The sequence below is a fragment of the Panulirus ornatus genome, chromosome 53, assembly GCF_036320965.1.
Source record: "Panulirus ornatus isolate Po-2019 chromosome 53, ASM3632096v1, whole genome shotgun sequence".
NCBI classification, from domain to species: Eukaryota; Metazoa; Arthropoda; class Malacostraca; order Decapoda; family Palinuridae; genus Panulirus; species Panulirus ornatus.
Window position 1 is genome coordinate 15,359,455 of NC_092276.1, and position 12,193 is coordinate 15,371,647.

General features: G+C 40.1%; 1 protein-coding gene across 14 annotated transcripts in view; it reads right to left on the reverse strand.

Moving 5' to 3' along the window:
• Window positions 1-12,193, reverse strand: part of LOC139765261 (SLIT-ROBO Rho GTPase-activating protein 1-like) — a 753,718-nt gene that overhangs the window by 127,784 nt on the left and 613,741 nt on the right. For all 14 annotated transcript variants that reach the window (XM_071692607.1, XM_071692603.1, XM_071692606.1 and 11 more), the window contains 4 exons: window positions 9,077-9,298; window positions 8,416-8,718; window positions 4,905-5,023; window positions 4,578-4,735 (listed from right to left, as the gene is read on the reverse strand). In XM_071692607.1, coding sequence (XP_071548708.1) covers window positions 4,578-4,735; window positions 4,905-5,023; window positions 8,416-8,718; window positions 9,077-9,298 — 802 coding nt within the window. The remainder of the gene's footprint in view (window positions 1-4,577; window positions 4,736-4,904; window positions 5,024-8,415; window positions 8,719-9,076; window positions 9,299-12,193) is intronic.

The window sequence follows — 12,193 nt, forward strand, 5'->3', positions numbered from 1 at the left end:
ATCTGTGCTTATGCAGTGTAATGAGATATCATTTACTTTTGAAATTTTCCCCACAGTTTAATTAATGTAATTATTACAGAGGTATAAGTTTGTTGAGTATTCCTGGTAAATTATATGGGAGGGTATTGATTGAGAGGGTGAAGGCATGTACAGAGCATCAGATTGGGGAAGAGCAGTGTGGTTTCAGAAGTGGTAGAGGATGTGTGGATCAGGTGTTTGCTTTGAAGAATGTATGTGAGAAATACTTAGAAAAGCAAATGGATTTTTTTTTTTTTTTTTTTTTTTATACTTTGTCGCTGTCTCCCGCGTTTGCGAGGTAGCGCAAGGAAACAGACGAAAGAAATGGCCCAACCCCCCCCCCCCATACACATGTACATACACACGTCCACACACGCAAATATACATACCTACACAGCTTTCCATGGTTTACCCCAGACGCTTCACATGCCTTGCTTCAATCCACTGACAGCACGTCAACCCCTATATACCACATGACTCCAATTCACTCTATTTCTTGCCCTCCTTTCACCCTCCTGCATGTTCAGGCCCCGATCACACAAAATCTTTTTCACTCCATCTTTCCACCTCCAATTTGGTCTCCCTCTTCTCCTCGTTCCCTCCACCTCCGACACATATATCCTCTTGGTCAATCTCTCCTCACTCATTCTCTCCATGTGCCCAAACCATTTCAAAACACCCTCTTCTGCTCTCTCAACCACGCTCTTTTTATTTCCACACATCTCTCTTACCCTTACGTTACTTACTCGATCAAACCACCTCACACCACACATTGTCCTCAAACATCTCATTTCCAGCACATCCATCCTCCTGCGCACATCTCTATCCATAGCCCACGCCTCGCAACCATACAGCATTGTTGGAACCACTATTCCCTCAAACATACCCATTTTTGCTTTCCGAGATAATGTTCTCGACTTCCACACATTTTTCAAGGCTCCCAAAATTTTCGCCCCCTCCCCCACCCTATGATCCACTTCCGCTTCCATGGTTCCATCCGCTGACAGATCCACTCCCAGATATCTAAAGCACTTCACTTCCTCCAGTTTTTCTCCATTCAAACTCACCTCCCAATTGACTTGACCCTCACCCCTACTGTACCTAATAACCTTGCTCTTATTCACATTTACTCTCAACTTTCTTCTTCCACACACTTTACCAAACTCAGTCACCAGCTTCTGCAGTTTCTCACATGAATCAGCCACCAGCGCTGTATCATCAGCGAACAACAATTGACTCACTTCCCAAGCTCTCTCATCCCCAACAGACTTCATACTTGCCCCTCTTTCCAGGACTCTTGCATTTACCTCCTTTACAACCCCATCCATAAACAAATTAAACAACCATGGAGACATCACACACCCCTGCCGCAAACCTACATTCACTGAGAACCAATCACTTTCCTCTCTTCCTACACGTACACATGCCTTACATCCTCGATAAAAACTTTTCACTGCTTCTAACAACTTGCCTCCCACACCATACATTCTTAATACCTTCCACAGAGCATCTCTATCAACTCTATCATATGCCTTCTCCAGATCCATAAATGCTACATACAAATCCCTTTGCTTTTCTAAGTATTTCTCACATACATTCTTCAAAGCAAACACCTGATCCACACATCCTCTACCACTTCTGAAACCGCACTGCTCTTCCCCAATCTGATGCTCTGTACATGCCTTCACCCTCTCAATCAATACCCTCCCATATAATTTACCAGGAATACTCAACAAACTTATACCTCTGTAATTTGAGCACTCACTCTTATCCCCTTTGCCTTTGTACAATGGCACTATGCACGCATTCCGCCAATCCTCAGGCACCTCACCATGAGTCATACATACATTAAATAACCTTACCAACCAGTCAACAATACAGTCACCCCCTTTCTTAATAAATTCCACTGCAATACCATCCAAACCTGCTGCCTTGCCGGCTTTCATCTTCCGCAAAGCTTTTACTACCTCTTCTCTGTTTACCAAATCATTTTCCCTAACCCTCTCACTTTGCACACCACCTCGACCAAAACACCCTATATCTGCCACTCTGTCATCAGACACATTCAACAAACCTTCAAAATACTCATTCCATCTCCTTCTCACATCACCGCTACTTGTTATCACCTCCCCATTTACGCCCTTCACTGAAGTTCCCATTTGCTCCTTTGTCTTACGCACCCTATTTACCTCCTTCCAGAACATCTTTTTATTCTCCCTAAAATTTACTGATAGTCTCTCACCCCAACTCTCATTTGCCCTTTTTTTCACCTCTTGCACCTTTCTCTTGACCTCCTGTCTCTTTCTTTTATACTTCTCCCACTCAATTTCATTTTTTCCCTGCAAAAATCGTCCAAATGCCTCTCTCTTCTCTTTCACTAATACTCTTACTTCTTCATCCCACCACACACTACCCTTTCTAAACAGCCCACCTCCCACTCTTCTCATGCCACAAGCATCTTTTGCGCAATCCATCACTGATTCCCTAAATACATCCCATTCCTCCCCGACTCCCCTTACTTCCATTGTTCTCACCTTTTTCCATTCTGTACACAGTCTCTCCTGGTACTTCCCCACACAGGTCTCCTTCCCAAGCTCACTTACTCTCACCACCTTCTTCACCCCAACATTCACTCCTCTTTTCTGAAAACCCATACAAATCTTCACCTTAGCCTCCACAAGATAATGGATTTGTATGTAGCATTTATGGATCTGGAGAAGGCATATGATAGAGTTGATAGAGATGCTCTGTGGAAGGTATTAAGAATATATGGTGTGGGAGGAAAGTTGTTAGAAGCAGTGAAAAGTTTTTATCGAGGATGTAAGGCATGTGTACGTGTAGGAAGAGAGGAAAGTGATTGGTTCTCAGTGAATGTAAGTTTGCGGCAGGGGTGTGTGATGTCTCCATGGTTGTTTAATTTGTTTATGGATGGGGTTGTTAGGGAGGTAAATGCAAGAGTTTTGGAAAGAGGGGCAAGTATGAAGTCTGTTGGGGATGGGAGAGCTTGGGAAGTGAGTCAGTTGTTGTTCGCTGATGATACAGCGCTGGTGGCTGATTCATCTGAGAAACTGCAGAAGCTGGTGACTGAGTTTGGAAAAGTGTGTGGAAGAAGAAAGTTAAGAGTAAATAAGAATAAAAGCAAGATTATTAGGTACAGTAGGGTTGAGGGTCAAGTCAATTGGGAGGTGAGTTTGAATGGAGAAAAACTGGAGGAAGTGAAGTGTTTTAGATATCTGGGAGTGGATTTGGCAGCGGATGGAACCATGGAAGCAGAAGTGGATCATAGGGTGGGGGAGGGGGCGAAAATTCTGGGGGCCTTGAAGAATGTGTGGAAGTCGAGAACATTATCTCGGAAAGCAAAAATGGGTATGTTTGAAGGAATAGTGGTTCCAACAATGTTGTATGGTTGCGAGGCGTGGGCTATGGATAGAGTTGTGCGCAGGAGGATGGATGTGCTGGAAATGAGATGTTTGAGGACAATGTGTGGTGTGAGGTGGTTTGATCGAGTGAGTAACGTAAGGGTGAGAGAGATGTGTGGAAATAAAAAGAGCGTGGTTGAGAGAGCAGAAGAGGGTGTTTTGAAGTGGTTTGGGCACATGGAGAGGACGAGTGAGGAAAGATTGACCAAGAGGATATATGTGTCGGAGGTGGAGGGAACAAGGAGAAGAGGGAGACCAAATTGGAGGTGGAAAGATGGAGTGAAAAAGATTTTGTGTGATCGGGGCCTGAACATGCAGGAGGGTGAAAGGAGGGCAAGGAATAGAGTGAATTGGAGCGATGTGGTATACCGGGGTTGACGTGCTGTCAGTGGATTGAAGCAGGGCATGTGAAGCGTCTGGGGTAAACCATGGAAAGCTGTGTAGGTATGTATATTTGCGTGTGTGGACGTATGTATATACATGTGTATGGGGGGGGTTGGGCCATTTCTTTCGTCTGTTTCCTTGCGCTACCTCGCAAACGCGGGAGACAGCGACAAAGTATAATAAAAAAATATAAAAAAAAAATAATTATTTCTAATTCTTTTCACTATTACTTCTTTTAATTCTAATTATACTTGCTGAATACTGCTCCCACTTATTCAGTTTTGCTTATTATATCATTCATACTTACATATGTTCTTAGCACACAAATTAGTAACTGGGTTTACTATTATACAGTTAAAGCCACCATCTATACAAGTTGCTTCTCTAATAAGCAAAAATGTGAAATCTGCATATTATATAATCAAAATCCTTATCAAACAAATATTTTTACGTCCTCATATTGTTAGATCTACAAGCTACATTTACAAAATTATGTTAACGCTTTCTTTTCTTTCTGTGCTGCCTTTCCTTTGTAAGATTATATGGATTGTGGAATTTAAGGCACTAAATCAGCGGGAAAATATTTTTCATGTCCAAGTCTAAAATTGTTTTTCCACGTCCAGTAAAGTTTAGTGAAACTAAAATATAAAAGACCATCTAGAGGAAAAATTCATAGCTTTTGTGAACAATGTACTTTGAAAAAAGCCAGCCATACAGCCAATGAATATGCATGCTACAGAACACATTATCACCAACCATAGAGATTAATGACACGAATGCAAGACTTCATGATCAGCGGTATATCTTGACCCGTTGCTTCTAAATATTCTTCAAGAGACCCACCAAAAAGTTTGGGTTGACCCATAAGAGGGTTCCGCCCAATACGACGACGGCGGGGCTTGTTCACTAAATTCCTGGTTTGGAAAATATGTTAATATCAAACCTTCATCTTCTACCTACATATGGAAATTACAGAATAAAAACTTACAGAAATACCAAAACCATCAATAAACCAATGTAAAGACAAAATTCACCATTAGTGCATCTAATACTGTTTCATCAGAAAAATCCCATGTCTCATACCTTGTTGGCGTGGGAGAGGAAGTGGTCTGTGTTTCATCACCAAGAGCCTTCCGCATAAGTTCGTAACGGGCCTGTAGTCTTGTAATCAGATTGCTTCCCAGGGTATACTCACGAAATTTCTGGAAAAACAATCAGTCTATGAACAAGACGTTCTATAATATATTCTCCATGCACAGTGGAATGGATGGAATCGGGGATGCAGTGCTTACACGTGTGGGTGAAGCATGTGGCATGTGGATATATGAGAATGAGCAGAAAGTGGTAGGATTAGGAAATCAAAATGCTCATGAAATAAAAAAAAAAGGTGCATGGACACTATCTGCAGGAAAGGAGGATGACTGGGAGGGGTACAAAACAAGGCAGCTAGAGGTCAAGAGAAAGGTATAAGAGCTGATAACAAAGGCACATGAGCTAAGGATGAGAGTATCAATGAACTTCAAAGAGAATGAGAAAATGTTTTGGAAGGTGAATGGGGAAGCAAAAACCTGTTTAAATCTAATGGTGAAAAATTCCAATTTCTCCCTACATCTTACTTGTTTTCCAAAGCTAAATTTCAAAATACTACATTAGTGTGCTGCATGGGTGTTGCAATCATTTCTCTTACAACAAACTAATCCATATCTACAGGTGTTTTATTTACTCCAACAAGGAGTACTGCTTACATATCCAGGGTAACTCTTCCTCCATACCTCTCTTTTCAACAGTGAATTAAAAAAAATCATCTTGCAACATATGAACTCTTCAGCTATCTTCCGTCAATCATCCATATGTAAATGCCAAGATGATAATACCCTTTCCCTTCTCTAAATGTCTTATTTCAGCCACAGGTCTCGAGTTATCTATGTGAGCTCCTGCAACTAAGGCTTATAGCTGTGGCACATGACCAGTTGCTGCTTCCCACAGATTCTGTGCGTAAACCCACCAGAAGATGAATGACCATTATATGACTGGTAGTAGTTGGTAGGCAGCCAATGACCAGGAAAGGTATAGTATCAGTACTATCTGCCTGGGTATCAGGAGAGTTAGTGATAGATACATAGTGAGCCAGCACTTCACTGGTTGTAAAGTTGCACTCTTCTGACCCAGGCAGCTGTCTTTTCTTTCTGCTTCACCTACATGTGGACTGCTGGCATTCCATCCACAAACATACAAAATCTCTCCCTGTCGCACACAACACTTGACAACACTTAACTCACACTGCTCATTCTTCATAACTCTAGATTTCCTGTGGTGTACTATGTGCTAGCCCTGCCTTTTGGCAAAATGGTTGGCGCAAAAGATAGAAGTAGTAGGTAGGAACATTTAGGAATGACTATGCCCATTCCCTCTGCGAACTCCCGTCATGGGGATGGCCATAACAAAAGAGTCTCCACTTATCACTGTCCTTACATGCCTCCCTCACATACAACTTTCAATGCATTCTTCCACCATTTCTCACTCCAGTACTCTTCCACTCTATTTCCCCATGTCACAGGTGATCTTCTCACACCAACCAATATAATTATACTATCATACACATTCTTTGTATACTACCCATCCTGCATTCTTTCTAGATTTCCAAACCAAAATTTATGTTTCACCCATGCTACCACACCACAGTTCATTCCCTGCCATACCAACTCTCATACATCTCATTTTTCTTCATTTCATTTAGTCATACCACATGCTCCACTCAAATAGCTCATTTTCAAAGACTGAGTTCAAGACCTCAGTGACTCATTCCATGTCCATGTTCTAGTTGCATAGGTCAAGGTTAGGAGGACTATGCTGTACCTTAATCCTTTAGTCACTTCAATACTTACATCTCTACCCTTCATCATTCTGTCGAGGGATCCCATGACTTTTCTACCCTGCAATGCCCTTATCTCTCCTTCCATATTATCAAACTTACCTAAAATGGCTCCTAAATACTCAAAGTTTATCACCTCTTCCAGTCTTTCCACACCCATATCAGTAACACAGTTTAGTAAATTTCCTTCTCTCACACTAGAGAGCTTTGCAAAACCTATACTCTCAATGTTTCCTTTCAAACACTATCATCTTACTTTCAAATGCATTTACCTACAATTTCCTAAGCTTACACACATCATAAAATATTCTTATAAACTTCTGAAACTCCTCTTCATTCTAAGCAAACAAAACAGTATCATCCATACACAGAATTGTCACTAGCCATCAACCCACATCACCACACCGGCTATGCACCCTCTTGCTTTCATCTCTCTAATTACTCATCCATATATATATGTTAAAATGCCAGAGTGACATTGCAAAGCCAATTCTCACACTCACATGTATAACAAAAATTTTGCTTACACATCATTTGCTCCTCAATAGGCTTTCACACCATCAAACAGTTATCCCCTTACACCATATATCCTTACCCCATTCCATAAACCAATCCACTCAACTTTGTTATATGCTTTTCCTATATCCATAATTTGCATACAGCTTCTTACTTTTCACCATGTACTTTTCCACAGTCATTCTCACTGCAAAAATCTGATCCACACCTGCCCCTAACTTTCCTAAAACCCCTTTGCTCCTCACTTATTCTGTATTCAGCCACTTCTATCACTATCAACTGACACTCTTGAATCCACTTTTCCTGATATACTTAACAGTCTTATTCCCCTATAACTGCTACATACATCCTTAGCATATTTTCCTTTGAATTAAGAGACAACAAAAGCCATCACCCAATACTCATACACAACCTTCAGCTTCCAAGCTAAATTATGTGTCAAATGCATCCACTTTATCACAATTCATCCTCAATACTTCAACATTTCAGCTGTAATCCCATCCACTCCAGGTGCCTTTCCAACCTTCAACCTCATTATTGCCCTTTTTATCTCCCTTCTTGCTATAGGCCCTTGCACTTCAATATGCACTTTAGAGGAAACCAGTTTTTCCACATAATTTCATATAAACATTATATTTCATTATATGATAGGATTTCCAATTAATTCAAATGCCAGATATGGACACCTCATGGTTTTCTCATGATGAAAAAATAATAAAAAAAAATTCAAAACAGCAGTTTCTTTTTTCATGGGAAAATTGCACTTTCAGAGAATGAATTCAAAATCTTATGACTTATTTGATCTTCAAAAGGGTCACAAGATTTGTTGCTGCTGCAGAGACACATCAGACCTAAGATAAGTCTGGAGTGAGTTGTCCATACTATCAACTGAGCTGTTTTGTTTATGCACATGAGAGCACTTATTTTCCAATGAAACCTTTCTGGGTTTATACCATAACTGGACAGGTTACCTGGATAGTCTGTAGTCTCATAGTGATTTAAGCTTCATTCCATTTACTGCTGAGCAGAATACTGGATGCAGACATAAAAATCATAGATGAATTTGTGAGAAATGAGCATGGGAACATGAAGGAAAGGGAGGGAAAGTAAAGTGTGTGTATCACGGGGATGTCCAGACTGTACAGTGGGCAGGTATGTGGAGTATGCTGTTATAGGTGACAACTAATAAGAAAGTACAATACTTACACCAAGGTAAAAATCTTCTGTTTCCTGTCTGTCCGCTTTCATCTTGATAAGCATGGACTCTGGTTGTTTGTTGTCTGGCCGAGGCTCATCAATAAAGTAATGAGCGCAGTCATAGTCCCGTGTATTGATCATCTCCATTAGTGTCTTCTCTGCTGTCTCTATGGTTTTCCAGGTTTCCTCAGATTCTGTCTTGAGGCTTGTCAGTCTAGAAACAAGATGAGCATACCGTTTCTCCATCTCCTCTTGTACTTGCCGGTTCACTACAACCTGGTTTACCTGTGTTGCATTGGAATCCTCATGAGTCTGGCACTGCAGTGTAACAGTGCCTGCCAAAAGATAGCCCATAGATCGAACAGGAAATGAAACCTAACAAAAAAAAATGGCACAAAATCATCTTTAAATTGAAACTTTTGTACAAAGTGCCCATATTAGTGAAAGTAAAAATTCTCTAAGAATAATGTCTAAGTTTTCTCTAAGAATAGTCTTTTTTTAAGTTTTTACTTTGCAAAACTTATTTTACATCTATCAATCCTTCCTTTAAGCCAATTCAAAATCTGTTGTAAATACACATCTTTAAAAGTTTCCTTATGAAGATGCAAATAATTTTTTTCAAAAACCTCTTTTAAGCTATTATCTCTAATACAACCTTACACTTCCTCACCTCATCCCCTTTATGTCCCTGGAACTCAAATTTCTTAGGTAGCATGAAGGCAGCATTATTGTATTCTAAGAATCTCTGTTTATCCAGACGAGAGTCAAGATTGTTGATGGATTTGTTGACATCATCGATGCCATTTTGTAAACTCCTCCGAACACATTCCTGCCCAGAGACGTGGGTAAGGAGGGCTCTAGCAATGCTACTATGGAATCCAAAGTCCATACACTGGAAAAAACAAAGGAAATAATGTATTTGTAAATGCCGTAAAACCATATCATCATGCATCTTGCTTCAATTGGTTTTCTGTAAAATCAAAGGCAAGCAAAAGTTAATAAGAATAATATTTCCTTCAAGTACAGACTTTCATACATTAATATGAATAAGTTTAATACAATTTTCTCTGAAAAACACAGGCTGCAGTTCTAGGGTTTAGATTCTTTCCAGACAGGCTTTATTGTCACTTCCTTTTTTTCTTTTTTCTTTTTACAAAGAATATCATGAATGTCATGCTGCATGGCTAAAACTTACCGCAAAAACTTTCTTTCCAAGTGTATATGAAGACAAATTGTTAATCAAACCTGTGAAACAGCCCTTAAGTAATCACAGAAACAGTGTTTGTCAATAAGTGATATGTTCTTGCTAGCAAGGTGAGATTTCCCATACATGGATCAGTTTATCTAAATCAAAGGAGGAGAGGTATATGTCCATCTACCCAAATCTCTGACTCCCATTCACTCCAGAAACTCTCATCAATGGGGGTGACCAAGGCAAAAGAGCCTCCACTTATCCCTGTCCTTACATAAGCCCCATTATATACACTATTCCATGTAAATTTCTCTATTTCTCACCCTCTAGTAATCTTCTACACTATTTCCCTATGTCACAGTTGGCCTTCCTCCCACACCAACCCATTTCATCATACTATCATACACTCTATATGATATACACTGTATACGGTATAAAGGAAATTAGAATAATAATTATCTACTGGACTGAATTTTCATATAATTGCCCCAGGACCCCTTTCTTGATTGGATATTGGTGTTCCTCCAGGATCCCTTTACCAGGAGCTCCTGAAGCTCTGAGGTTTTACTTCACCCAGTGGTTGGGTCTTATGGCTGTCTCAACAGAAGGCCACAGTTACATCCCTCCTCTTCCCCTACCATCATGACCTTCCAATAGCCTATGATCTCAGAGGTATATCCATCATTCCTACCAGAGAATAAAGGATATTCTGTTGGTCTCTCTCTCTCTCTCTCTCTCTCTCTCTCTCTCTCTCTCTCTCTCTCTCTCTCTCTCTCTCTCTCTCTCTCCCCCCCCCCCCCCAAGTCAGATAAAATTGTAGCCTATCCGGAAAACAGGCCTGATCAATAACACACAGCATGGTTTTAGAAGATGCAGATCATGCCTTACAAAACTCCTTGAATTTTATCACAAAATATTCAATACCCATGACAAGACAAAAGCAACAGACAATATATCTGGACTTCCAGAAAGCATCTGACAGTCCCCCACATTAAAATGATGTACAGAGTCTGGGCCTTGGAGGTTACTAATTGCATGGGAAATTGGACAGAAGCCTGGTTACATGACAGAAAGCAGAGAGCTGTAATGAATAAGTCATCTGTTATTAGTGGAATCCCTCAGAGATCCATACTTGGGCCTACACTTTTCATCATTTATTGACCTAGGGCTGAATAACCTAGTGTCCAAATTTGCAGATGACAAAAAAATTGGCAATACCATATTAACTCAAGAAGATAGACTTACACCTAAATGAAACTGCCAAATGGTATAGAAAGCAACAAATGCCATTTAACATCAATAAATGTCAGCTGTTACAAGAAGGAAACATAAATTTTTTTTTTCATAAACTAATGGGCTACATGATAAAGGACACCCCTATTGTAAGAGATCTTGGGGTCACTGTTCCAATAACTTCAATTCTCCCAACACTGAAATGAAGCTGCTATGAGAGCAAATAGGATGTTAGGATTTATAAACAGTAATGATATACACAAAAGCAAGGATGTAATATTGTCACTATACCAAAGTCTAGTTAGATCACACCTCGAATATGCCGTGCAGTTTTGGGCCCTCCACTTAAGTAAGGACATTCTTAAAAAGGAGGCAGTGCAATGAAGAGAAACTAAACTGATTCCCTCCTTGCATAACAAACCATATAAGGAGAGACTGTGAGAACTAAACTTGCTCTTCCTAAGGAAGAGGTGCCTCTGGGGCAAGTTAATAGAATGTTTCAAAATACTTAAAGGATTTAACAACGTTCATACTGAACATTTCTTTACAGTAACATCAGCATATACTGACGAGAGGAAATGGATCAAAATTAGATGTCAATGAGTTAAACTGGACTTTATGCAATTTTTTTTACCAACATTTTTGACACATGGAATAAGCTCCCAGAAAATGTTGTTCAGAGTAACACCCTTAACATCTTCAAAATTAGGCTTGATCATCACCTGTCACTCTCCAGTCATTCTTCAACATCAGGAATAATATAGGCAAGACAGTTCAAGAGGCTGGAACTCAATCTTATTCTTAGTATTGTCTTTATAACAAAAAGTGAAGGAATGCATATCGTTGGTGATGGGATGCATGACATATCCATTTTCATTCTACCTTGTATAACTTTCCCATAAAAATTTCCTTTGGGCATTAATAATCCTACGAGGTTTTTTCTACCAGTTTTCTTGCTGGCTTGTGCTGGAGGGAGCAGAGGGTGGGGAGAAAGCCTTTGCTTTGCTATCCTTTTCTTCTACTGCTTACAAGGGGGTCTTTTATTCATTTCTTCTTTTTGACCAAGGTAGCCTCTTTTTTTTTTTTTTTTTTCCTTAGCATTAAGGCCAGATCACCTCACTTGGACCTTGGGTCTGTATCTATGTAACCCCCCCCCCCTCTCTCTCTCTCCTGATTATATCATCTCTGCTTCCCAGTTTATATTGTCATCTACTCCTATTTCCAAGTCCCTATTACTCTCCCTGCCTATCCCTTTCATGTTAGTCTAAATGAAAGAGCCACAGGCCATATTTTCACTCTATAAAAAGTGTATGCCAGAGAGGATGGATTGTGTAGCTCTTTAACTCTCAAGAGTAAGTTCCA